The sequence below is a fragment of the Triturus cristatus genome, chromosome 2_1, assembly GCF_964204655.1.
Source record: "Triturus cristatus chromosome 2_1, aTriCri1.1, whole genome shotgun sequence".
Taxonomy (NCBI): domain Eukaryota; kingdom Metazoa; phylum Chordata; class Amphibia; order Caudata; family Salamandridae; genus Triturus; species Triturus cristatus.
The window spans coordinates 425,556,540-425,584,533 of record NC_140581.1 but is presented as its reverse complement, the minus strand read 5'-3'; the positions used below and the strand labels follow the sequence as shown (position 1 = coordinate 425,584,533).

Genomic DNA, 27,994 nt, shown 5'->3' with positions numbered 1-27,994 from the left:
CTTTCATGCAACTATAGCATTATTTTCCTATTAAAAACATGTGGACCCTGTAGGGCGCTGGCTCTGTATATGATATTGCCACTAGGTGGTAATACCGTGCACATAGTCCAGGGGATCCCAAAAGTGTACAAGACTCAATGGAAAACCCAAAGTGCTCTATTAACGGTAGTGTGGGCGAGCACCCTTAGGCCTAACACAGAGGAGTGTAAGACATTTATTGCACAACAGTGATCAATAATGGACAAACAACTCAAGATGAAGATCCAGGCCACTTTTTGAAAAATATACTTTGTATTTTATTTGAAGACTAAGGTCTTCGTAATATGGTAAGTTTTTAATTAAAAATACTTTTCACTTTGAAAAATCAACACTTAAAAACTTTTCAAGACAGTCCAACGTTATCCTATGGGGAAAACTATATTATGGGTAAACAGGTAAGTATTTAAACTTAGAATCCCAGTCTTCGGTGACAAAAAACAGCAAGGGCCAGGGGTTAGGTAAGTACCAACACTGCACCACCAGCGGGACAGGGGCGGCTGGGTGCAGAGGTAAAAGGTAAATGCTACTTACCAGTATGCATCTGTTCTTGGCATGTAGAGCTGCTGCAGTCACATTATTTCATTAGATCGCCGCCTAGTGTTGGGTCCGGATGTTGCACGTTGTTCTCTTGGAAGAGTCTTCGAGATCTCATGAGATAAGTGACTCCTCCCCTGGACTACAGTGCGCATGGACAGCTCCTCCATCGTCAGATTGTTTTTTTCCGCCATCGGGTTCCAAAGAAGACAATGGGTGCCTGGAGCCACACTGCTTGTATGTAATTAAATCAGTTGCAGGGACCAAGCTTTAGGGTTAGGTTAAGCATGGGAGGACTAAGCAGCACCAAACATACACCACCTGCGGGACAGGGCCATCTGGGTGCACGGTGCAAATTCGGCGAAGACCAATGACAGCAAAGGCAAGAAGAGATGTAGGAGGTCGTAGGAGCACCGTCGGTTCAGCTCACCAAGGACCAGGGGGGTGGGGTGCAGCGGTGTCTTTCAACCTCAGAGTCTTCTTACCGGAGCCAGTCGTGGACGGAGGGAGCCTCTGGATTCACATTGCAGGTGCCGTCATGGAGGGCAGGAGAGGTCAGCCAACGCTGGACACTAGGTGAGGATCGCAGGGATACTTCACTGCACAGGTGACCCACTCAGACTCGGGCCGTGGATGTCTGGGGGCTGAATGGGAAGGATACGCTTGATCCGGACACCTAAGAGTAGGTCTCTTCTAGACAGGTCCGCACTCCATGGGAGACAGGCCGGTAGGGTTGTGGCCAACGCAGTCATCTTCATTCTTCAGTGAAGGATTGTCTTCTTTCTTCTTAGGTTGTCGCAAATCTAGTTTTTAGATCTGGGGAGGCACCTAAATACTAAATTTAGGAGACGTTTGAGGGGAGTAGCAGGTAGGGCCAAGGCGCACCTTACCTGGGGTGACTACACACTCCATTATGCCACCCTCCTGTGGGAGAGGGGCACAGACCTAGCCCTGGTTGGAGGGGTCTCCTCATCTTCAAGATGGCATGGACTGAAAGTTGTGTTTCACCTCGCCTCCCCCACTTTAGGGGTGGAGTTGGCAGAGGTGGGCACACCTATCCTTTTGAATTTTTCCTGCCGGTTTTCCCTCCTAAAGTGCGGGAGTATACCAGGGGCTGCTTTCTGCTGCTAGCAGCAGGCCTGGTAGGGTCGCATTACAAAGGCGGCATGCCTTCGAAGTATAACTCTTTGAAAACTGGCCCACCCTAGTATGACACCTCTGTCCAGGATGTGCATGGTCTCTGGTTCCAGGGGTCTACCCAGGGGTCCAGAAACATGTCTGTTGGTGGCTGGCGGCCTACAGCCGATTAGAGACCACACCAGGGTTGGTAGGTTTTCAGGGGGCACCTCTGAGTACATGGTACAATAAATCCCACACTGGCAGCAGTGGGGCTTTATTGTAAGGGGTAGTGTGGTACCAAAACTCCTGTGTTCAGTGGAGCCAGCATGGTGCTGTGGGACTCCAGTTGTCGAATTTCCAGTCCATGTACTCTCTATGGCTTCCCTGGCACTTAAACAATGTTAGGAAAATGGACCTCAATATTGTAGGCCCATATCTGCCCATGCAGATATTCCCTCACCTGTGGTACAGTGCACCCTGCCTTAGGGTTGTGAGGCCTGCCAGAGGGGTGACCTACCTATGCCAACAGGCAGTGCTGTTTGGCATTGCACCCAGACAGGTTGCCATGTCGACTGTCGTTTTCTCATTTACCAGGGACTTAAAGGAGGTAGAAGTACCAATTGGGGGTTTGTTTTTAGGGAAGAAACACTGGCACAGGGAACCTGATTGGCAGGAACGCTGTGCACTACATTTGAAACCACATAAAAAACAGGCAAAAAGCAGAGGCTAAGCATGCAAAAGAGGCACTTTCTCACAGACCCCTTCAAGTTCCCCCCAAAAATCTTACCGTGAACGACTTCTTGATCTACGCCTTTCCTTTGATCTAGAGCGTCTCCTGGGCGGACTTCTTGATCGGCGCCGGTCTTTGAGTCTTGAGCGAGATCGGTTGCGTGATCTGTTGCGTGATGTGTTACGTGATGTGTTGAGTGATCTGTTACGTGATCTGTTGCGAGAACTGTTTTGAGAACGGTTACGAGATCTACTCCTGCAACAACAACAAAATATATATCAACTACATTTCGCCTAGCATTTCTTAGAAATGTTATAATTTAGAACTCACTGGAACAAACAATAATCCAAGTGAAGGATTCCAATATCAGGTAGGTCACATTATGCCACTGAAAGGATAGCCAATCACCTAGCATTATTGTGCTATACTTTTGAAAAGTGTGTGGGATTAGACTAATTAGAGACTCAAGAAAAGAAGCCATTTGCGTGTAACAGACTTCCAGCTTGCAGGTATTCTAAATTCACATGCTGTGCATTAATTCGCCACGGAATTGCTAGCTATGGAAATTTTCTATGTAGAAATAAAGGTGTGAGACAATGGCTTTTTACAGGTTCACCCCACTTTTTGGTACTGGTATAATGACACTGAAATGCACAGGGGCCTGCTGTCTGTGCCCACTGCATGTGCTCTGACCTTTAAAATGGTATTTGTGATTTGCTAATGCTCAAGTGAACTACAAGCCCATACAATATGGTACTCTATGTACCCAGGGCCTGTAGGTTACATGTCACCAGTGGACTGCAGCAACATTTGTGACACGGTAAAACTTGTCTCCAGGTCTGCCACTTGCGGCCAAGTCGGGTAGTTTTTAAAAAGAAAGACGTGTGTGTTCAGTGAAACAGGTCTCTGCAGTACAAACATACAATTGTCATTTCTACTGTGTAAAGGATTGTCGCCCAATTAACTAGTAGGGAGTGGCTTACACTTACACTTAAGTGGTGCCAGCTTCCATATAGAACCACCAAAGAGGATACTCCAAGGTAACAAAACAACTGCTACAGAAGACCAGACTTATTGCTCAAGTCGAATTTAACGCGACTAATTTCAAAAGAGGTACTTTAGAAAGTTGCTTCTTTGTTACCAAAGTCTTCCAGTATTCGTTTCTGTTGAAAGTAGCTGCTGTGCCCAGATGCAGCCTTGGCCCTTTCTGCAGACAAGATTTGAATGACATTCTGGAAGGAGAACAAATTACTTGCCATGGGAGGAGCTGTGACCTTCTCCTGACAGAATGGCCAGAAATTTGTTTTCGCAGGGGAGCGAAGCTCCCATATAACCACACCCCTAGATTTGGCTCGGGAGCTCTGTAGGTAGCTGGCTTTTTTTATGTAGTGTACCAAAATGAGATAAACTATGTAGAAAATCCAGGCGACCCTTACTGGATTACAGGGCTTAAATTAATAATTGCAAATGCTCTCTTTTGTGGTAGTATGGCTGAGCAGTTAAGACTTATCAGAGGGTAGAGTTAAGCATTTGCTGAAAACACAGAGTCAATAAATGAGACATTCAAGAAGAAACTCAAGACCAATTTGGAAAAACAACATCTTTTTTAGGTCTTGCATAGCGACGCAGCGCATGCGCTGTCCGCTTGCGAGATCTATTGTCGTCGATTTCTCTTCCGAAGCGGGGTTGGAAGCTCCACCCATGCTTCCAATTGGCGCGGGTCCAAAATGCATGATTTAATTGGGAGGAAGGCATATTTTGTTCCCTCCCTGTCTCCTGCTCGCCGTGCCTGCCCGGACAGAAGATGTGCATGCGCACAGCGTCTTTTCCTCATTCGGTGTGGCGACAGCTTGTCAAGCTAGGTGGGATTTACAGCTCATGGTCACACTGCTCCTGACCCTGTAAGCAGATCTCACAAGCCGGAGTGCTTTCAGGCATGGTGTCATGGCGCCGGGGTTGTTTGAGGCAATGTACATTTCTGCGGGTCGCAGGACAGTTCTTTGGCATGATTTACTGCCAAGTGTTTGTCAACACATTTATTATATTTCGGCATGCCCAAGGCTTCGTGTTTTGGTTCTTGACATTGCATCGAGTGAGGTGATGATGGGAAACTCTAGAGTGGTGGGACACCGCACTCTTTAATTTTTATTTAAACTTTAAGACTGAGCGCGGCGCCCGCTTCAGGGACGCTGCGCTCTGTTTATTTATTTTTTTGCTCCTGCGAATAATCATTTTCAGCCACTCTCGGCGTCTTCAAAAGGTAGGGCGTAGCAGGGGCCGGGGGGCCAAGGGAGGACACGCATTCCTCCATGTGCACCGCTGCATGGTCCACAAGGCCGCACCTGGTCAAACCCTGGTTTCAGCCGCACCCCACCACGGAGCTGAATGTCACCCCCTGCCCAACTGTCTCAACTCCCCGTGCCAGGCTCCTTCTCTTGCTCCCAGTCTCTGCTAAAAGCAGCCACCCACCATTTGTTTTCGTTTCCGTTACTTTTGTTACAATCGCATCAACCACATAGGTGCCAGAATTGAATCAAGAGTAAAGAAATAGAGACTTCTTATGCATTGACAGCAATCTAAGCACCAGGTACTGCAGGCACCACAGAACTGCCCATTCTCCTCCACCGTTTACCCTAGTGTTGCCACCAGGCCGGTATTTTATCTTCCAGACCTGTATTGTTATGTCCATGCCACTAAAAATGTGGGAAAGCAGTGACATGCACTATTTTCCTCTTTTTAATAATAATCTAAAGCAGCAAATGCATGAAAGAAATATCATACTTTAAAAGTATTTGAGGGCAGTCTAAATTAATTCTAAATTACTATTAAAGCAAAAAGAGGGATAATTGTCATTTCTTACAAAAAACTAGGGAAATTTGAATTTAAAGCATAAGAGCAATGCACAGAGCAAGCAGAGAATGAATAGAACAAGCAGAAAAAATGTATACATTTTTGGAAATTTGATAATCGGAATTCGGCAATGATTGTTCTAACTTTAGGGCTTTCTTCACAAAGATTCAGGCGCGAGTAGATGTGACTCCTGGCTTACCATTGAATTTCTGGAGTAAGACAGAAGTACGCCTACGTTACTCCTGGAATTATGTGGTACTTCAAGAGTAAGTCACAAAATATATTTGTAAATTTGGCTTTTAGACTTATGAGTTAGTTAGTAGTATTTATTGGCCGACCAGGAAAACAAGGAGGTGCAACACCGCTGCTTTTATTGTGGGTCTGCAATACTAAACCCAAGTGAGTCTATTCGCTATAAAAGAAATATGCAGTGTTACAAAATATGCATGTGTTACAATGTATGTGCACAGTGATGTTTTGACGACTTATTGTTAAAGGATAATAGAGCGGCAGATGAAAAGTTTTTATGCAGACGTTCAACATTAATACTTTAACATTTTTCATGTACATATGTTTAAATGACCTATTTTAAGTATCTAAAGTGTGATGAAATGTATATACTGTTATAAAGTTGTAACCAGTGCTTAATTTGTGCCAGTGTTTGCTGATGCTTGGCACCAGCACTTAATTTCACTAGCACATATTTATGGCAGTTCACCACATGGTGGCTCTCTCAGTCCATTTTGTTTAATAAAAAAAAAAAAAGCATGTGAGAAAATTGTTCAATATTTCAGTACACACATCAAAATAATAATACCAGGGTGCTCTCCCCATTCTTCCAGCTCTGGATCACCTAGTAGAACGTAACTTGCAACAGTTGTAGTAATGGTAAGTAGGTGTTGTTGGTACTGGTATTTGGCAGCGCTGGGAGGGACCCGAGGTGGCACAAGCAGCAGTGGCCTTTTGAGAAATATCTTTGGCCCTGGCACTTATTATTTTACATATTAAGCACTGGTTGTAACTAGTCGAAAACATGACTTTTAAAGTAAAGCAACAGGCATTTGCATTACAACATCACGTTCTCTAAATTGCCTTATGTAGTATATTTGTCTAATGAGCAAACAAATTGAGTTCCGAGAGCGTACATAACATAATAAACAAGTGTGCATTATCCCAGGTGTTGGCACAAATCAAGCTAGTTTATGAAATTGTGATAAAGCATCCTCTTCACCATGCCTTGGTTGGGTTGTTAGCTTTAGATAAACTTGGTTGAATGTCTGCTGGTTTCACTAAATAAAAATTCAATTGTCACGAATAATCAAATATAGATCTTCGCACACTGGTTTCTAAAAAGAAAATTGAGGAAACCTATGAAATATGAAGGTGTAGAATCAAGTGACGATAGGGAAGGGCTTATTCAAAACACTAAACTTTAGTATGCCAAAATAATTAGAGAGTAAGGTGGAAAACTACAAAGTAAATTGGGATAGGACATTAGCAATGTTGGCTTCAAAGGACAGGAAGAAAGTTTAGGAACTGGTAAAGTAAGGTACTAATAAGACCAGGGAGGAATTGAGTTTTAAGATTTCAGAAGAAGCCTGGGTTGACATTTTATCAGAATTGTATATGGCAAAAAAAGAGGTAGGAAAGGAGGACTGGATGGGCCCGGATGAAGATCTTGTATACTGTACCACTACAGCAGCAATAAACAAGCATTTGCATAGCCAACAGGTCTCATCTTTGGGACCTTATAAGTGTTTAGCCATGCAACATGTGATGTTGCACCAAGGATATTGTGCTGCATACTTACAAGGTCCCACAAGAGAGACCTATTGGCTATGCCAATGCTTGTTAGATTGTGTTGCTGGGGCAAGGGTGTTTCTGTACTCAGAGTACGCTGACCCGGTGGAACTTGCTCCTCTTCTTCCATGTCGGAGTCGGCCTCGGACACAGAGATATGTTGTTGTTCTTCGGCTCCTTGAGCGTGTACCTCTTCTCTGTCTGATTCTTCGCCAAAGATGTCCGGTGCGGAGCTGCGCTGATGTTGTATTTCAGGACGTCGAGCCCGACGCTCGCGGAGCGTCTTTTCGATCGGAACGATCGGAATGCGTTGCAGTCTTTCTCGTTCCGAGGATAGGCAGAGGTTGCACACTTCGTGCAAGTCGGTGCGCGGAAACTCAGCGCGACACCCGGGACATAGCTTGAATGGAGTGCGTTCCATCGACTGCTAGCGAGCCCGGCGCAGGTAGGCCCCACGGCTCCCCACGAGATTTCCGATCTAAGGTCTGAGTCGCAACGATACGCGGAGAATGGGAAACGCGATTGAGAAACAATACCGTCGAGGGTAGAGGATTGCGCGTCGAAGGGAAACCGAGGAACAGTGCCGAACCGGAGCGCAGCAATTCACATCCGAACCAGATGGCGGAAAAAAACAATTCAACAATGGAGCCGATGCCCATGCGCACTATCACCAAAAGGAGGAGTCACCTACCTCATAACTGGGAAAGACTTAGTCGAACAAAAACAAAGTGCAAACATCCGGACCCAACATTAGATGGCAGGCTATGCAAAGCATGTGATCTACAGCTCACATGCTTCGAAAATATAATATAATAATATATATATATATTTATTTCCTACTGGCGGTCACCAGTAGGTAGCTATAGTTAGGACCTATTATCCATAGGAAAAGCGTTTTTTGATTTGCCAATATCTTTGGCGCAGTTTGATGAATCTTCGCAAAATGTTCAAAACTAATGGTTCGCTCAGGTCTGCTCCTGTCTTGAAAGTTCGGGGGTGATTTGTCTAGCGGGGGCTGAGAAAAAAGGAGGTTCCTAAAGGAATATGCTACTTACCAGTATGCATCTGTTCTTGGCATGTAGAGCTGTAGAGCTGCACACACTTAGGATAGTAGATCGCCATCTGGTGTTGGGCTCGGATGCTTCCAGGTTGTTGTTGCCTTCGGAAGAAGTCTCTGGTCACGAGATAGGCGACTCCTCCCTTGGACTACAGTGCGCATGGGCATCCACTCAATCCTCAGATTGTTTTTCGCCATGATGGGAAATGATGGAGTTTGTAAAAATAAAGAAAGGATGTCCATGTGTAATGTCTAAGTAAGACGATGCTGGAACAGATACAGGTCCCGGGGAGGTGGGTGGGCGTGTGTGGCTCTGCAGCTCTACATGCCAAGAACAGATGCATACTGGTAAGTAGCATATTCAGTTAGAGGCATATGAGCTGCAGATCACACACTTAGGATAGACTATATAGCAGTGTCTCCCCTAGCGGTGGTCACCTGTATCAGTTGCAGCAGTTTGGAATAAAGTTTTAAGGACAGCCTGACCCACAGAAGCTTGTTGTTTGGCTTGCACGTCAACACAGTAGTGTTTAGTGAAGGTGTGTGTTGTAGACCATGTGGCTGCCTTACAAATATCTTCTAAGGGAATGTTTCCTAGGAATGCCATGGAAGCCCCTATTTTGCGTGTGGAATGCGCTCTAGGGGGTACTGTTTGAGTGCGTTTAGCCTTGTGGTAGCATATTTGGATACATTTAACTATCCACCTGGCTATTCCGGATTTGGAAATGGGGTTGCCTTTATGTGGTGGAGAGAAAGCAACAAACAACTGTTTGGTTTTGCGGAATGCTTTGGTTCTGTCAATGTAGTAAAGTAGGGCACCGTTAACGTCTAAGGTATGAAGAGCTCTTTCAGCTACAGAGTCTGGATTTGGGAAGAACACTGGCAGCTCGACTGATTGGTTAAGATGGAACGGAGAAATGACTGTTGGTAGGAATTTAGGATTTGTTCTGAGAACCACTTTGTTACGGTGTAGCTGTAGGAATGGTTCTTGTATGGTTAAAGCCTGGATCTCACTTACCCTTCTAAAAGATGTGATAGCAATAAGGAACGCTACTTTCCAAGTAAGGAATGAATATGCTACTTACCAGTATGCATCTGTTCTTGGCATGTAGGGCTGCTGACATTCATATCTGTGCATAGATCGCCGCCTAGTGTTGGGTCCGGATGTTTGCACGTTGTTGTCCTGGAAGAGTCTTCGAAGTATCCTTGGATAGGTGACTCCTCCCCTGGACTAGAGTGCGCATGGGCATCCTCTCCATCCTCAGATTGTTTTTCGCCATTGTGGCAGTGATGGAGTAGATACAGAAAGTGATGACCATGCTTACAGTAATTCTGAGAGCTGCAGCTGCTACAGGCGCCGGGGAGGAGGGAGGGCGATATGAATGTCAGCAGCCCTACATGCCAAGAACAGATGCATACTGGTAAGTAGCATATTCAGTTCGAGGCATGTGGGCTGCTGAATTCATATCTGTGCATAGAATGTATAGCAGTGCCCTCTATTAGCGGCGGCTACCAGTGCCAGCTGCAGCGGTCTGAAAAAGGGTTTTGAGAACAGCCTGTCCTACAGCTGCCTGCTGTTTTGATTGCACATCTACACAATAGTGTTTGGTAAACGTGTGTGTAGTGGACCAGGTGGCTGCTCTACATATATCATGCAGGGGAATATTTCCTAGAAAAGCCATGGAGGCCCCTAACTTACGTGTTGAGTGGGCTCGTGGGGGAATAGTTAATGTGCGTTTTGCCTTTTGATAACAGATTTGAATACACTTAACTATCCATCTGGCTATCCCTGCTTTGGAGATGGCGTTACCTTTGTGGTGTGGGGCAAAGGCAACAAACAGTTGTTTTGTCTTCCTAAAGGGTTTGGTCCTGTCAATGTAATACATGAGGGCCCTTTTTACATCTAGTGTGTGGAGTGCCCTTTCCGCGACAGTTTGTGGGTTTTGGAAGAAAACGGGCAGTTCAATAGTTTGATTCATGTGGAACTGCGATATTACCTTGGGCATGAATTTGGGGTTGGTACGTAGTACGACCCTGTTGGCATGAACCTGTATAAATGGCTCTTGAACTGTTAGTGCCTGGAGTTCACTAACTCTTCTTAAAGAAGTGATCGCTACCAGGAAGGCTACTTTCCAGGTGAGGAATTGAATCTCGCATGAGTGGAGAGGTTCAAAGGGTGGACCCATCAGGCGTGTGAGGACCAGGTTGAGGTTCCACATTGGAGCTGGTGGGTGGCTTGGTGGAATAACTCGTTTGAGTCCTTCCAAGAATGCTTTGATGGCAGGCACTCTGAATAGAGAGAGGTGCTGCCTGGTTTGTAGATAGGATGATATTGCGGTCAAATGGACACGTATAGAGGTGTACGCTAGATTGCATCGGTATAGGTGTAGGAGGTAACAAATGATGTTTTGGATGGATGCGTCCAGCGGGTTAATGTCATTATTACCGCAGTAAATAACAAACCTTTTCCATTTGGCTGCATAGCAAGCTCTTGTAGTGGGTCTTCTGGCCTCCTTGATGATGTCCATACAGTCAGGTGGCAGGTTGAGGTAGCCAAACTCTAGGACTTCAGGAGCCAGATCGCCAGGTTCAGCTGTTGCGGATCTGGGTGCTGAATCTCTCCATGGTTCTGCGTCAAATGCGCGGGTTTGATCCGCAGCCTTTGATGCGGCACCACGGAAAGTTCGAGGAAGGTGGTGTACCATGGCTGGCGTGCCCACGTAGGAGCAACTAGGACGAGTGTCAGGGAGTGTTGTCTGAGTTTGCGAGCCACCAGCGGTATCAACGGTGCTGGGGGAAAGGCGTACGCAAATCTGCCGGACCAGTTCATCCATATCGCATTGCCCTGCGACTGCGGATGTGGGAACCTGGCGGCAAAGCTTTGGCATTTTGCGTTTTCGCTTGTGGCGAACAGGTCTATCTCTGGATGACCCCACTGCTGGAAGTACGGCTGGAGTACTGATGGGTGTAACTCCCACTCGTGCATCTGGTGGCTGTGTCTGCTGAGCAGATCCGCCATTTGGTTGTCCTTGCCGGGGAGGTGTTCCGCCATGAGGAACATGTTCCTCTGAATGGCCCACTTCCACATGCTCTGAGCCAGATGAGACAACTGTGGAGAGTGCGTCCCTCCCTGCTTCTGTATGTAGTACATTGCGGTCATGTTGTCCGTCCGGATCAACACGACCTTGTTGCACAGATGTACTTTGAATGCCTTCATGGCTAGGAAGATTGCCATCAGTTCCAGAAGGTTGATGTGCATTTTCTTCTGTTGTGTCGTCCATAGTCCCTGCACTGTGTAGTGGAGTACATGAGCTCCCCATCCCTGGAGAGACGCGTCTGCTGTCAGTACTATTTGTGGAACAGGCTCCTGGAACGGTCGACTCTTGCAAAGGTTTTGTGGATTCCACCAATGCAGAGAGTTGTATGCCCGACCGCTCACCAACACTAGGTCTTTCAATTGTCCTTCAGCCTGATTCCACTGACGTGCCAAGCACTCCTGAAGCGGGCGCATATGTAGTCTCGCGTGTGGGACTATGAAGATGCAGGAGGCCATCATGCCTATCAACTGCATGAACACTCGCGCCGGAAGGGAGTGTTGAGGTTTGAACTTTGAAATCAGCATTTGCATGCTGTTGATTCTCACCAAATTTGGCTGAGCCGTGGCCGCCAGAGTGTCTATAGTCGCACCTAGGTACTGTTGTACGTGTGCGGGCTGTAGATGGGATTTTGGGTAATTTAGTGAGAACCCCAGACTGTGAAGGAGGTGAATGGTGCGGGACATGTGGCTGGCACATTGCTGGGCTGACTTTGCTTGAACGAGCCAGTCGTCCAGGTAAGGGTAGACGTGTATGTGCTGCCTCCGTAGATGTGCCGCCACAGTAGCTAGGCACTTTGTAAACACCCTTGGTGCCGTTGTCACGCCGAAGGGAAGGACTCTGAACTGGTAGTGCTGCCCTTGAACAGTGAACCTGAGGTATTTTTTGTGTGATGGGTGAATGGGTATGTGGAAATACGCATCCTTGAGGTCCAGTGTGGCCAGAATGTCTCCCTGCTTGAGCAGCGGGAGGACTTGCTGTAGAGTGAGCATGTGAAAATGCTCGGAAAGAATGTATCTGTTTAGGGGTCTCAGGTCTAATATAGGCCTGAGTGACCCGTCCTTTTTCGGTATTAAAAAGTAAAGGGAGTACACCCCCGCACCTTGCTCTTGGACGGGTACGACCTCTATTGCGCCTTTTAGAAGCATACTGTGCACCTCCTGCTGTAAGAGCGTTAAGTGCTCTGAGGACATAGGACGTTTTTTTTGGAGGTATTGTGGGTGGAGTGGAGGTTAGTTCTAGACAGTAACCGTATTTGACAATATCGTTGACCCACCTGTCCGTGGTGATGGAGTTCCACGTGGACAGGAACCTTTGTAGCCTTCCCCCGACAGGTGTTATGTGGTCGGGAGGAAGGGAGAGGGCGTCACTGCTTGTTCTTGGGGAGGACCTGGTGTTGCCGTAGCCGCGTCCTCTGCCCTTTGTACTGGAGCCACGATATCCACCCCGGGTGTTTTTATCGTAGGTGGTTTGGGTATTGCCTTTGCTGTATATCTGCTGTGACCCCTGCCCTCTACCTGCTCCCCTATTTCCGGGGCGACGAAGGGAGCTGCTCCGAAAAGACTGAGTCTGGAGAGCCCCCATGGACTTCGCAGTGTCTGTGTCCTTCTTTATTTTCTCAAGGGCCAGGTCAACCTCCGGCCCGAATAAATAGTCGGGGTTGACAGGTTGGTTCAGTATATAATTTTGCACCTCAGGTTTGAACCCCGAGATTCGCAACCAGGCATGTCGTCGCAGCATGACGCTTGTGTTTATGGCCCTGGCCGCCGTGTCTGCGGCATCTAGTGCACACTTGATGGAAGCATTTGTGAGTAGCTGTCCCTCTCTGATAAGAATTTCTGCACCTTCTTTGAACTGGTCAGGGAGATGTTGGAGTAGTTGCTCCATTGTATCATAGTGCGCTCTATCGTAGCGAGCGAGGAGCGCTTGAGTGTTGGCTATGCGCCATATGTTGGCAGCCTGTGCGGCAACTCGCTTGCCAGAGGTCTCTAAAACCTTGGACTCTTTGTCCGGGGGAGGAGCGTCACCAGTTGATTGCGAGTGTGCCCTCTTGCGAGCATTCGCAACGACAATGGAGTCGAGAGGTAATTGGCCTCTGATGTAAGTAGGGTCCCCAGGTGCTGATCTGTACTTTTTGTCGATCCTGGGGTTTATCACCCGTGCCCTGGTGGGTTCCTTGAAGATGTCCTTGGCTGGTTTGAGGACTCCTTTCAGCATGGGCAGAGTCTTTACATGCCTTTCCGAGGAAGCGAAAGTGTCCATAAGGAAGTCGTCTTCCACGGTGTCAGAGTGAAGCTGCACGTCATGATTATTTGCAGCACGTTCAATAAGAGCGTTGAACGCTGCAGTGTCCTCTGTCGGAGATGTTTTCGCTCCATAGAGTTGAGGGTCCTGTGCATCTAGAGGTGCACTGGGGTCTGCAGGGTCGCCCCAAGTTTGATCAGGGTCCTGTTGGTCATCAGGGTCCATGTCTCCGTGGTAAGGAACTTGGTCATCCATATAGTCTGCCAACGCATCCGTGTCGGAGTGTGTGGGAGAGAATGATAGTGGGTCTTGGTAGGGCGAGTCGAAAGATTCGCAAAGCACAGGTTCTGAGTCCACAGGCAGCTTTCTCTTTAGTGGGATCCTGAAAGGGTCCAAGGGTGGCTCTGAAGTTATCCTCCGGTCATGGATAACCATCCTGCCGGTGTTGGCGTCGATGTAACGTGACTGAGACGTCTCAGCAGGTGTAACCGTGGTGTGGGTGACCAGTGTCCTGAGTTGGAACATTTTCGGGATCGTGGATGGCGGCAGGCCAAAAGTTATGTTGGCTGGCGCCGAAGAGGCTGTTTGAGCTTTTAGTGGGCCGGAGCCCGACGTGTCCTGGAGGACCGCTTGGGTTTTGCTGCTTTGTGCCGCAACGGTTCGCACTTGAAGCGCTTTCGAGGCCTTAGCGCCGACCAGGTTTGTAGAGGCGGCCGTGGACTTTTTCGGCGCCGGTGGGTCATCGGGTCGAGGGGCGGAAATGGCCGCCGACGTCTTCGATGCAGGAGGCTTCAGTGTTGCCGTGGAAGCGACGTGAGACGCAGCAGGTGGTATGACCTTTGGTTTAGGAGTCGATGGCGTCGGCGCCGAGAGCCGAGCAGGTTTGATGGCACCGAGGGCCTTTTTCCGAATGCCGACTCCGGCGTCGGCCGCTTCAAGTTCGGCACCGAAGTCTCGCTTGGTGCGCTCGGTGCCGATGCGTGTCGCTGGCGTCGAAGGTGTGGAAGGCCTCGATCCGACTAGCGCCACTTTCGGTTTCGGTTTCATTTGTACCGGTGCAGCTTTCGGTTTCGGTTTGGTAGAAGGGAAACCAGCCGGTGTAGGTAATAATGGCTGCCGCTGAACGTCCGAGGCCGGGCCCGAGGGCGGGGCCGAAGAACCGCGGGATAGGTCTCGGGTAAGGCCCGAAGGCGATCCCTCGACCGGAGCCATAGACTGTGGCACTGGGCCCTCGTCAGTCTGAACGGGTAGGCCTTGCTCGTCATTGGAGCTACTCTCTTCGGCCCCTAAGGCCTCATCGTCGTCTCCTACCTCGGCGTTGTCTTCATCTCTGCGAAAGAGTGATTCGTCGACGTCGTCCGAACCGGAGTCATGTTCGGAACCAGGATTGGAGGGTAGGACTTCCAACTCCTCGACATCTTCGGCGTTGAAGATGTCTGCCGGGGCCGGTGCCGCGTGCTGCGCTTCGAGTCTCGCCGCTCGACGATTCCGTAGAGTCTTCTTGGAACGGAACCGGGCACAGGCCATGCATGTCGATTCGTCGTGGTCCGGCGACAAGCATTTGTTGCACACCGGGTGGACGTCGATATGGGGATGTTTCGCATTGCATACCGGGCACCTCTTGAATGGTGTCCTCGACTCCATCGTCGGTGTCGTCGATGGTCAGGTAAAAAGCGAAAAGTTGTTTCCGAAGTTAGTAAGCTAACAGGTAGGGTCGAAACCGATCGAGTGAACAGTACCGACGCGAACTAAAGGCCTTTTGGCCTCGACTAACTTTTTCCTAATTGGAGTTAAGATAGCACATCCGAACCCAATGGCGGGAAAAAACAATCTGAGGATGGAGAGGATGCCCATGCGCACTGTGGTCCAGGGGAGGAGTCACCTATCTCGTGATACTTCGAAGACTCTTCCAGGACAACAACGTGCAAACATCCGGACCCAACACTAGGCGGCGATCTATGCACAGATATGAATTCAGCAGCCCACATGCCTCGAACCTGTAGTTCGCATTTATGCAGAGGTTCAAATGGGGGGACCCATGAGCCTTGTGAGAACAATATTTAGGTTCCACACTGGAGAGGGTGGTAATCTGGGAGGAATAATCCTTTTAAGACCTTCCATGAAGGCTTTGATCGCTGGTACTTTAAATAATGACAAGTGTTGCCGATTTTGTAAGTAGGCTGCTAATGCTGCTAGGTGAAGATGTATGGATAAGTACGCTAAATTACATCTTTGCAAGTGTAGTAAGTAGCAAATGATGTTCTGGATGGATACATCCAGTGGACGTATATCATAGTTAGTGCAGTAAATGGCAAATCTTTTCCATTTTGCAGCGTAGCAGGCTCTAGTAGTAGGTCTTCTGGCCTCTTTTATAATATTCATGCAGTCTAGTGGTAGGTTGAGGTAACCGAACTCTAGGACTTCAGGAGCCAGATTGCTAGGTTCAGTTGATGTGGATCTGGGTGTCTGGTTTCTCCATGGTTCTGGGTTAATAAGGACGGGGAGAGGCACAGTTTTTGGTGTGGAACTAGAGAGTTCCAGCAGTGTTGTGAACAAAGGTTGACGTGCCCATGTGGGAGCCATTAGTATCAGCTTGAGAGACTGTTACCTGAGTTTGCGTACCACGAATGGAATGAGTGGGAGAGGCGGAAAAGCGTACGCAAAACTGCCTGACCAGTTCATCCATATTGCATTGCCCTTCGACTGTGGGTGGGGAAACCTGGTGGCGAAGGTTGGGCATTTTGCGTTTTCGTGTGTGGCGAACAGGTCTATGTCTGGTTGGCCCCATTTTTGGAAGAATGGGAGTTGGATCTGTTGAGTTTGTCGACTCAACAGGTCGGCAATCTGATTATGAACTCCTGGAAGGTGTTCTGCTAGCAGGTATATGTTTTGGGGAATGGCCCATCTCCAAATGTTCTGTGCGAGCTGCGACAGCTGCAGAGAATGTGTGCCTCCTTATTTTTGTATGTAATACACGGCTGTCATGTTGTCCGTCCGGACGAGGACAGTTTTGTTCTGGAGATGTAATTGGAATGATTTTAGTGCAAGGAATACGGCCAGTAGCTCCAGGTAATTGATATGGAGCCCTTTCTGTTGAGTGGTCCATGTGCCCAGAGTGGTGTGTGTTAGGAGATGGGCTTCCCATCCTGAGAGAGATGCGTCGGTTGTCAGCACTATTTATGGAAGAGGCTCTAAGAACGGCCGGCCTTTGGACAGGTTTATGGTGTTCCACCATTTTAGAGAGCGATGTGAGCGGCTGTCCACCAACACCAGATTTGCCAGTTGTTCGTGAGCCTGATTCCCCTGACGTGCTAAACATTCTTGCAAGGGACGCATTTGAAGTCTTGCATAAGGCACAATGAAGATGGATGACGCCATCATGCCTATGAGTTGCATAAACACTCTTGCTGGAAGAGTGTTGGGTTTGAAATTTTGCGATCAGAGCTTGTATTTTGGCTATCCTGGCTGGGCTGGAATATGCTAATGCTTTGGAGGCATTTATGATGGCTCCCAGATATTGATGGATGTGGGAGGGTTGGAAATGAGATTTGGGATAGTTTATTGTGAATACCAAGTTGTGTAAGATTTGAATAGTTTGGGGAGTGTGTAGGATGCACTTGTTGAATGAATTGGCTTTTATGAGCCAATCGTCTAGATATGGGAAGACATGAATTTGTTATCTCCTGAGATGCGTTGCTACTACTGCTGCTAGGCATTTGGTGAATACTCTGGGCGCAGTTGTTACCCCGAATGGAAGGACTGTAAACTGATAGTGTTGTCCGTCCATCACAAATCTTAGATACTTCCTGTGAGCAGGATGCATGGGGATGTGAAAATAGGCGTCCTTGAGGTCTAATGTGGCAAGGAAATCGCCTTGTTGTAGTAGTGGGAGTACTTGTTGAAGAGTGATCATATGGAAATGATCTGAGTTTATGTACTGATTTAGGAGTCTGATGTCCAGTATTGGTCTGAGCGTCTCGTCCTTTTTGGGGATTAGGAAGTACAGTGAGTATACTCCTGTACCCTGATGTTGTAAGGGAACTAGTTCTATTGCGTGTTTTTGCAGCAATGAGAGCACCTCTTGTATGAGGAGCGCAAGATGGTCTGGTGACCTATAGCGTTGCTTAGGAAGAATGTGTGGGGGGATAGTGGTGAGTTCCAGGCAGTAACCATACTTACCCACTTGTCTGTTGTGATGGAGTTCCAGACAGGTAGGAACTGTTTGAGTCTTCCCCCGGGGGAGTGGAGGAAAGTCACTGTTTTGTGGTGGGAGAGGTACGAGTGTTGGTACTGCCTCGACCTCGTTCCTTGGTGTTGTTTCCTCTATATCCTCCTCTAAAATATCCTCTACTGGGGGATGTTTGTGTAGAGGGTTTGAATGTGGAGGAGGTGTCTGCTCCAATGTTTTTGGATGCTCCCCTGTAGAAGGAGCGTCGAAAGGAGCCACGTGGTTGTGGAGACTGCAATGCTCACATGGATTTAGCAGTCTCAGTGTCTTTTTTTCATTTGATCAAGTGCAGTGTCTACTGCTGGTCCAAACAGTTGTTCTTGATTAAATGGTTGGCTAAGTATAGTAGTTTGCACTTCTGGCTTAAAGCCTGAAATTCGTAGCCATGCATGGCGTCTAAGGAGTACACTTGTGTTTATTGCACTAGAGGCAGTGTCTGCGGCGTCAAGTGCACATTTAATTGAGGCATTTGAGATAAGTTTTCCCTCTTGTATAAGGTCATTTGTCTGGGCCTTGTATTGGTCTGGTAGGTGTTGTATCAGGTCTTCTAACTGATCATAGTGAGCCCTATCGTAGCGTGCTAATAGGGCTTGAGTGTTGGTGATACGCCAATGATTAGCGGCTTGTGCTGCTACTCTATTGCCTGATGCCTCTAATAGTTTGGATTCCTTGTCGGGGGCGGTGTATCTCCTGTAGTTTGGGAGTTGGCACGTTTCCTTGCGTTGGAAACGACCAGGGAATCCAGAGAGAGCTGCCCTTTGATGTAACAAGGATCTTCTGGGGCAGGTCTATATTTTTTCCTCAATTCTTGGGTGGAGTAGCCTGGCCCGTACGGGGTCTTTAAATACCTCGGTGGCGTGTTTTATGACCCCTTTAATCATGGGTAAAATTTGAACTGACTTTTGAAACTGTTCAAAGGTGTCTAAGATGAAGTCTTCCTCGGGTGCATCGGAGTGCATGGTGACGCCATGATAAAGTGCTGCTCTGTGCACTAGTTGTCCAAACCCCAGGTGGTCATCTGGAGGTGATGGTTTGGAGGGATATGGTGTAGGGTCAGGCATATCTGGTAGAGGGTATGCCCAGTCGTCCAATGGTACAGTATCTGGGTTTGTGAATGGATTATTAAGATCATCCGGATCACCCCCTCCCCCTAGGTCATCATCATCATCCAGTGGGGGTGGTGTATGTGATGGAGATGGTAGAGGTAGTGGTGGTGTAGGCAGAGGGGGTGGGTTAGGAGGTGGAACAGGAGAGGAAGGAGGACTTGGTGATGTTGCCGAGTCCTTCTTCTTTATAGGAACTGGGGCAGGTGTTGTATCCGGTTTCTGTTTCCTACAAAGTACAGCAGTGACATGTCCAGTTTTTGGATTAATATAGATACTTTTTTGTGTTGGATCTGGGTGGAAAAGTTCTTGGTCTTGAGGAACAGACTTTGGCGCCGATTTTTTTGGTTCCGATAGAGGTTTTGGGTGATCGGTAGAGTCTTTGGCTTTAGGAGGTGTATTATAGTCCTTAGCCGGTGGTTTCGGTGCCGATGAAGATTTCGGCGCCGAAGTTGAGTCTTTGAGCTTGGGAGCTTTCGGTGCCGGCTTGTCTATGGGCCTCTGTGTTTTCAGTGCCGAAGGTGCCGGTTTCGGTGCCGAGAGGTCTTGTGTCTTCGGTGCCGAAGGTGCCGTGGCACAATGATATGTGGTTTGCTCGGGCCCGAGCCAGTGGAAGGCTTGTGTTTCTTCGGAGCCGAGCCCGAAGGCGGGGCTTCTGAAGGGTGTTTTCGGTCTCGACTGGGGCCAGCTGGCGAAGTCTTGACCAATGACTTTGGTTTTGGAGGGGTTGGGGTAGGGGCAGTATTACTCACGCGTTGCCCCGGAGTAATGGGGTCGTCTGAGTCGTCTGCTTCTGAGATAATTTGAAGTTCCTCGGAATCTTCTTCCTGGACATCGGGACCCTCATCTAAGATGTTCTCTGGTTCCGGGGCTGGTCTGTGTGCCATGATATGGCTCGAGCTCTTCGATCCCGAATGGTCTTTTTGGATCGAAATGCGGCGCAGGCTGGACAGCTGGACTCGTTGTGTTCCGGCGAGAGGCACAGGTTGCATACCTTATGATGGTCACTGTGTGGGAATGTTGCTCCACACTGGGGGCATTTTTTAAACGCCGTCCTTTCCATGAGCCGTAGGCCTTACGGCACGGATAGGTCTAATCGGCCACGTCGACGTCCGGAACCGGTCCGATGAATTCATTGTCGAGTGAAGGTGCCTCGATGTCGTTTTGTAAACGTTTTTCGCTTCGAAAGCTTGTTTTTGAAGTTTTCTACCGGAGTGGAAAAGTTACATCCGAACCCAATGGCGGAAAAAAACAATCTTAGGATGGAGTGGATGCCCATGCGCACTGTAGTCCAAGGGAGGAGTCACCTATCTCGTGACCAAAGACTTCTTCCGAAGACAACAACCACCTGCAAGCATCCGAGCCCAACACCAGATGGCGATCTACTATCCTAAGTGTGTGATCTGCAGCTCATATGCCTCAAACACACGTTTTCTCCATGTTAATTTCCATAGGAATTTTGAAACAGATTACAGACCGAACTGCTGAACCAAATTACACCAAATTTGGCAAAAAGGGTAGGCCGGTCTCGAAAGCGTGCTTTTTTTTTTTTTTTTTGATGGTGTAAATCTGTTCGAGGGATCCAGAGAACTTAAAACAATTATAAATATCTGAGCACCGAGGAGGATTTGCAAACCCTCCTGAGCATGAGCTGACTTCTGATTGGCTGTCAACACTCAAAATCACGAAGTGTTGGCAGCCATCTTGTGACTCGGTAACCGACCGCCACCTCCCCGGGGCTTAATTCATTATGTGCGGGGAGCACACAGCCCCCCCCCCGCAGCCCTGGGGACCGCCACCTCCCCGGGGCTTCTAAAAACAAAAATATGTGTCGGGGGGCTCCTGCCACTCCCCCCACGCTGCCCCGGGGACCTCCACCTCCCGGGGCTTAAATTAAAATAAAGAAGTGTGGGGGGGCTCCTGCCGCCCCCACACACTGCCCCGGGGCCTACCATCACCCCGGGGCACTACATATTCAAATGCGGGGGGTCTGTTGCGGACCCCCGAGACCACCACCTTTCCGGGGCTTTAAACACTTGGGAGGGGCCCCCCTCCTGGAGCCCTTGATGGCCCTGGGGACCGCCACCCCCAGGGTCAGCTCCTAAAATGTCCCGGGGTGCCCACCCCCAGGACATTGCTGTTTGCTTTGACAGGGCTGGAGCACGGCTCCCGCCCTGTCATACCAAACTCCTGCTTTGGTTTTTGGACATCTTGAGAGCAGGAAACCCGCTCTCCCATCCAAAAACCAAAGCAGATTGCTTTTGCACAAAGGGAGCTGCATGTCAGCAGATCCCCTTGTGCGAAAGCAATGCCGGCTCCCGCAGTAGGCGGGGAGCCGGCTGGGACAGTGGGGGCACTGGGGCTCCCCGGGGCCAGAAGTGGCCAGGGAGGAGGGCCACATGGCCCCCCTCCCCTGTAATTAAAGATATTAGAATATTTCAAAAACGAAAAGGCCGGCCCCCGGCGGATAGGGTCCCGGGGCTATAATTGGCCTGAGGAGGTCGGCCTTAGGACACAAGTGGACTTCATTCTCCCAGCAGCAGTGCACCAGGAGCCGCGTCTGCAGTGGTGTAAAAAGGGGCGTGGCCTCAGACCACCTCTCTGCAATCCAGCTCTGTGGCGCTTACTGGAGGTACCTGGTGGGCTAGTTGGCCCCCAGGATTCAAGGGGACTTAATCCTCCAACCCAGAACGCACCAGGAGGTGCGTCTGCAGAGTGGTGGTGAAAGGAGGCGTGGCCTGGTATGAGAAGTTAGCAATCCTGCTGTGTGGGACTTACTGGAGGTAAAAGGAGGAGTAGTTGGCCCCCAACCCCTCCTGTTACCTCCAGTAAGTCCTACATGGTGTGATTGCTAAGAGGTGTTCGGAGGCCAGGCTAACCTTTCACCACCACGCTGCAAACGCAACTGCTATGTAATAGTTGGAAATGAGCATTTAAAAAACCTTAGAAATTCACTGAAAAAAACATAGGTTTCAGGGACGTTAGTTAGTTGGACATTTCACTCATAAAACCATAGAAATTCGGCCGTTATAGTTAATAGAGCTAATTATAACTCAACGCCCCAGTAATGCAATGCTGATGACATCACATATTACATCACTCACGACATGCTCAGTGGCATCACTGATGACATCGCATACGACATCACTGATGAGATCACTGTTGATATCATCCATGTGATCTGATGCACCTCCTCACACCCTAATAAAACCTTTCATACAACCACTCTAGAATACAGACTACCAATATCGAAACCAGACAGACCAATAGCAGTTATTACATACCCGCTCAGTTATTCGTACGTCTACACACACATCCACCCACTAACCCATACAGTCACTCATACATACAGTCACTCATACATACAGTCACTCATACATACAGTCACTCATACATACAGTCACTCATACATACAGTCACTCATACATACAGTCACTCATACATACAGTCACTCATACATACAGTCACTCATACATACAGTCACTCATACATACAGTCACTCATACATACAGTCACTCATACATACAGTCACTCATACATACAGCCACTCATACATACAGCCACTCATACATACAGCCACTCATACATACAGCCACTCATACATACAGCCACTCATACATACAGCCACTCATACATACAGCCACTCATACATACAGCCACTCATACATACAGCCACTCATACATACAGCCACTCATACATACAGCCACTCATACATACAGCCACTCATACATACAGCCACTGATATATCCACTCATACACCCATATAGACACACACACTGCCACTCACCCAAAGAGTTACTGAAAACCCTAGTCAGTGACCCAAAGAATTAATCACACTGCCATTTACTCACCTATACAGTTATACACACACCACGTCACTTATTCATACAGATACGTACTGTCTTCAACAATCACTGACATAAGCATACAGTTGTCCATGCAGCCACTGTCACAATCACTCACTGTCACATATACTCACTTATATACTCCAACACTGACAAATACTGCCTTTCACATATGTAGTTACTTACACATATACCACTAAGACATCAATTACCTCACCAACACAGCTATAGGTACACTCACTCATCCGTACACTCCCTAACACACACACTCAAACGCATATACCCAGTGAATCACCCACTCGCACATCCATGCAGGGAGTCGCACCCCCCCCCCACCCACACAGACACTCACGCACCCATACAGGTTCTCAGACAACCAATCATTCTTCAACATACCTTGACATATATAGATATAACATTCTTGAACTTTTTAGAAACACTCGGTCACTGGATGATGTCATCCAGGCTTCGGAGTTTCAGGTTAACACCAGGCAAGGTTCAAATTGGTATCAAGAATGCACCACTAGCGGCACAAGGGAAGCCGGGTGCAGAAGTCCAATTAGGGGTCAGCCATCTAAAGGTAACCAATGGAGACTGGGGCTGATTGAAGAGAGGCTGCTCACAGGTGAGTAAATCTGAGTCGCGGCCAGGTGCAGAGTGCCAACACAAATTCGGGATCCCAATACAATTAAATGGGGGAGATCAGTTTCGGAAAGAGGCTGCAGGCGCTGGCCAGGAGACTTAACACAAAAAAATGCAGCTGCCCAGGTAAGTTCTGATGCTAGGGGATGCAGGGGCACAGTTGGTTAAGGTCCCCAATGCCCAGGGGATTGAGGTGAAGGGGTGTCCTTTTGAATCTGGAACACTTTATCAGGCAGGTTGCAGTCAGGGGCAGTCTTTGGATTAAGAATTAGGCGTCGAGGTAGAGTCCGGCAGAAGTCTGCCCATGGTGGACTCCGGCTCTGCAGGACCAGTGGGCCACTTTGACTCGGGCCATGGGTATCGGGTGCAGAGGTGGTTCCGGAGGCAGTTTTAGAGTTCCTCAGGGCTGAGTTCCATTTCTTTAAAGTTGTTTTCTTTTGGTCAGGTCTGTTCTTCACGGGAGTTCTTGATCAAACACAGACAGTCCTCCCAAGGCTTTGGAGGTCACTGACCTGCAGGATAGGTCGTCTTATGGCGCAGAATCGTCAAGGCTGCAGACAGACCAGTAGGGCTGGGGCAAAGTCAGTTTGCGTCTGCAGTCCTCTCTGCTGGTGCGATGCTGTAGTGTCCGGATCTTCTTCGGTCATCAGGATTCTGATTTTAGGGTCTGGGGAGCCACCTAAATACTAGATTTAGGGGTGTTATGGGGGGAGTAACAGGTAAGGACCAATGAGTTCCTTAACTGAGGTGTCTACACCCTCTATTATGACACCCTCCTGTGGGAGGTGAGTCATAGCCCTAGCCTTGATTGGATAAATCCCACCATCTTCAAGATGGTGAGCACTGAAAAATGTGCTTCACTTCACCTCCAGCCCCTGAGTGGTGGAGTTGGCGAAGGGGGGCTATTCTTACTTAGTTCTCCCATTGTTTATCCCTTCAAAAGTGGGAGTTGGAACCAGGGGCTGCCATCTGCTGATAGCAGCAAAGGCTGGGGCCGCATTACAAAGACAGCAAGGCCTTTGAAGCTTCCCTCTCCAGCACGGTGCCCATCCTGGGGGAGGAGGTGTGACACCTCTGCCCAGGATGTGCTTTGTTTCAGGCCTTCGAGAGCAGGGGCTCTCAGCCTAGGGGTCCAGAAACATGTCTGGTGGTGTCAGGCTGCCTTAAGCTAGTCAGAAAATGCACAAGGGTTGGTAGGTTTTCAGGTGCCACCTCTGAGGTGCCCTCTGAGTATAGGTTTCAATAAATCCCACGCTGGCATCAGTATGCGTTTATTAAGGAGTTGTTTGGTACCAAACACTCCTGAGTTCAGTAAATCCATCATGGTGTTGGGGAACTCGAGTTGCCGAGTTTCCAGCCCATGTACTCTCTATGACTTCACTGGCACTTATAATATTAAGAACATACTTAAATATTGTAGGGGGCATATCTGTTCATGCAGATATGCCCACACCCGAGATATAGTGCCCTCTACCTTAGGGCTTGTAAGGCCTGCTAGAAGGGGGACTTACCTTTACCCAAGGCAGTGCTGCATGGCATGGCACACAGTGTGCTATGTTGACTTTTTCGTTTTTCTCTGCACCAAGGCCATGCAAACTGCCAGTGAGGGACTATCATCAATCCCAATGCCCTAGGTATCAGAGTACCATTTATTAGAGACTTGCATTGGGGTCTGAAGTGCCCATCATGGTACAGTTTTAGGGAAAGAATACAGGTACTGGGAACCTGGACAACAGGGACCTAGTACTCTATCAATCAATCAATCATGTAATTTGTAAAGCGCACTACATACCCGTAAGGGTTTCAAGGCGCAGGGGGGGGGCTGCTGCTACTGGTCGAAGAGCCAGGTCTTGAGTTGTCTCCTGAAGGTCTGCAGGTCTTCGGTTTGTCGTAGGTAGAGGGGGAGGGTGTTCCAGGTCCTGGCGGCCCGGTGGGAGAAGGACCTGCTTCCGGAAGTTGTTCTACTGATACGCGGGACCATGGCCAGGGCGTAGTCAGCAGAGCGGAGTTTCATGTTGGGTACGTAGGAGAGTCGATTGTTGAGATAGGCTGGTCCGGTCTTGTGAAGTGCCTTAAGTGCGTGGATCAGGAGTTTGAAGGAGATCCTCCTGTCGAGGGGGAGCCAGTGCAGGTTCCTCAGGTGGGGGGTGATGTGGACGCGGCGCAGGACGTCGAGGATCAGGCGTGCAGAGGCGTTCTGGATTCTCTACAGTCTGTTGATGAGCTTGGATGAGGCTCTGGCGTAGAGGGCGTTTCCGTAGTCGAGTCTGCTGCTAACTAGGGCCTGGGTGACTGTTTTCCTCGTGTTTGTCGGGATCCATCTGTAGATCTTGTGGAGCATGCGGAGGGTGTTGAAGCAGGAGGAGGAGACTGCGTTGACTTGTTTGGTCATGGTGAGTTTTGAGTCGAGGATGAGTCCCAGGTTGCGTGTGTGGTCTGTGGGGGCCCGGGGGGTCCCCTGTGCTGCGGGCCACCATGAGTCGTCCCATGCTAAGGGGTTGGACCAGAGGATGAGGATCTCCATCTTGTCTGAGTTCAGCTTAAGTCGGTATTCCTTCATCCAGTTGACGATTGCCTTCATTCCCTGGTGGAGGTTGGATTTGGCGGTGAGAGGGTCCTTGGTGAGGGAGAGGATCAACTGCGTGTCGTCGGCGTAGGAGACTTTACAGTCAAAGTTGCATTAAAAGACAAAGTGTGGGGGTGAGGGTACTGCAATAGAAAACCACTTTCCCACAAAGACTCAGAACTAAAGCCTGTACGGGAAGAGGGTGCAACACCCACTCCCACAGGATGGCCTGCTGACTAGCCTCCTTAGGCCGGAGAGCTTCAAAGCAAAACTGGCTCCTCTCAAAGAAGAGGAATCCATCCCACTGTCCAGAGCCCCCTTGGCACCTGGACAGGTGGGAAAATTAACTAATCAGGTATGCGTGACGCCCCTAGTACCACCCCTAGGCTAGTGCCACCCCTAAGGTGGGCTACTGTGAGGTGGACACTATTTTTCAGAAGTAGCCATATTTTAGATGGCATACTTAGGAATTCTGGGACAGGATTATGCCCCCTTCCCACAGGAGTGGTCATATAAGGGGGTAGTGATCCCAAGGGTGATTAGCCCATTGGCTATTACCCCACACTCCCCTATCGCCACTAAATTCTGTATTTATGGGAGTCCAAGGCACCAGAGAACCAGATCCTGATGATCTAAGAAGAGTGAAGACACTGAAGAGCCGCAAAAGCTGTGAAGACCGAAGAAGCAGCTGACATGGTACCAATCCTGCCGGCATATCTGCATCCTTCGTCCTGCAGCTGTAATGATTATGCTACTTACCAGTATGCATCTGTTCTTGGCATGTAGGGCTGCTGACATTCATATCTGTGCATAGATCGCCGCCTAGTGTTGGGTCCGGATGATTGCACATTGTTGTCCTGGAAGAGTCTTCGAAGCATCCTGAGATGGGTGACTCCTCCCCTGGACCACAGTGCGCATGGGCATCCTCTCCATCCCCAGATTGTTTTTCGCCATTGTGGCAGTGATGGAGTAGATACAGGAAGTGATGACCATGCTATACAGTAATTCTGAGAGCTGCAGCTGCGACAGGCGCCGGGGAGGAGGGTGGGCGATATGAATGTCAGCAGCCCTACATGCCAAGAACAGATGCATACTGGTAAGTAGCATAATCAGTTCGAGGCATGTGGGCTGCTGAATTCATATCTGTGCATAGAATACACAGCAGTACCTCCTATTAGCGGCGGCTACCCGTGCCAGCTGCAGCAGTCTGAAAAAGAGTTTTGAGAACAGCCTGTCCTACAGCAGCCTGCTGTTTTGAGTGTACATCTACACAGTAGTGTTTGGTAAATGTATGTATAGTGGACCATGTGGCTGCTCTACATATTTCTTGTAAAGGAATGTTTCCCAGGAAAGCCATGGACGCCCCTAACTTCCGTGTTGAGTGGGCTCGTGGAGGAATCGTTAATGTGAGTTTAGCTTTTTGATAACAAATTTGGATACATTTAACGATCCATCTGGCTATACCCGCTTTGGAAATGGCGTTGCCTTTGTGTTGTGGAGAGAAGGCAACGAAGAGTTGTTTAGTCTTCCTAAAGTTTTTAGTTCTGTCAATATAGTACATGAGGGCCCTTTTGACATCTAGTGTGTGGAGCATCCTCTCAGCGACATTTTGTGGGTTTTGGAAGAAAACCGGCAGTTCAATGGTTTGGTTCATGTGGAACTGCGATATTACTTTAGGCATGAATTTGGGGTTGGTACGTAGTACGACCCGGTTTGCGTGAACTTGTATAAATGGCTCCTGAATGGTTAGTGCCTGGAGTTCACTAACTCTTCTTAAGGAAGTGATGGCAACCAGGAAAGCCACTTTCCAGGTGAGGAATTGAATCTCACAAGAATGGAGAGGTTCAAAGGGTGGACCCATTAGTCTGGTGAGGACCAAGTTGAGGTTCCACACCGGTGCCGGGGGGTGCCTTGGGGGAATCACCCGTTTAAGTCCTTCCAAGAAGGCTTTGATGGCAGGCACTCTGAATAAAGAGAGGTGCTGCCTGTTTTGGAGGTAGGCTGCTATTGCTGTTAAATGGACACGTATTGAGGTGTATGCCAGCTAGCATCGGTATAGGTGTAATAGATAGCAGATTATGTTCTGAATAGATGCGTCTAGCGGGTTAATGTGGTTGTTGTTGCAATAAATGACAAACCTC

The 27,994-nt window shown here is 48.7% G+C and overlaps 1 protein-coding gene across 8 annotated transcripts in view; it reads right to left on the bottom strand.

The window, feature by feature from the left end:
• SREK1 (splicing regulatory glutamic acid and lysine rich protein 1) overlaps positions 1 to 27,994 on the bottom strand; it is a 530,578-nt gene that overhangs the window by 268,882 nt on the left and 233,702 nt on the right. For all 8 annotated transcript variants that reach the window (XM_085631944.1, XM_085631886.1, XM_085631876.1 and 5 more), the window contains one exon: positions 2,480 to 2,677. In XM_085631944.1, the coding sequence (XP_085488070.1) occupies positions 2,480 to 2,677 (198 nt within the window). The remainder of the gene's footprint in view (positions 1 to 2,479; positions 2,678 to 27,994) is intronic.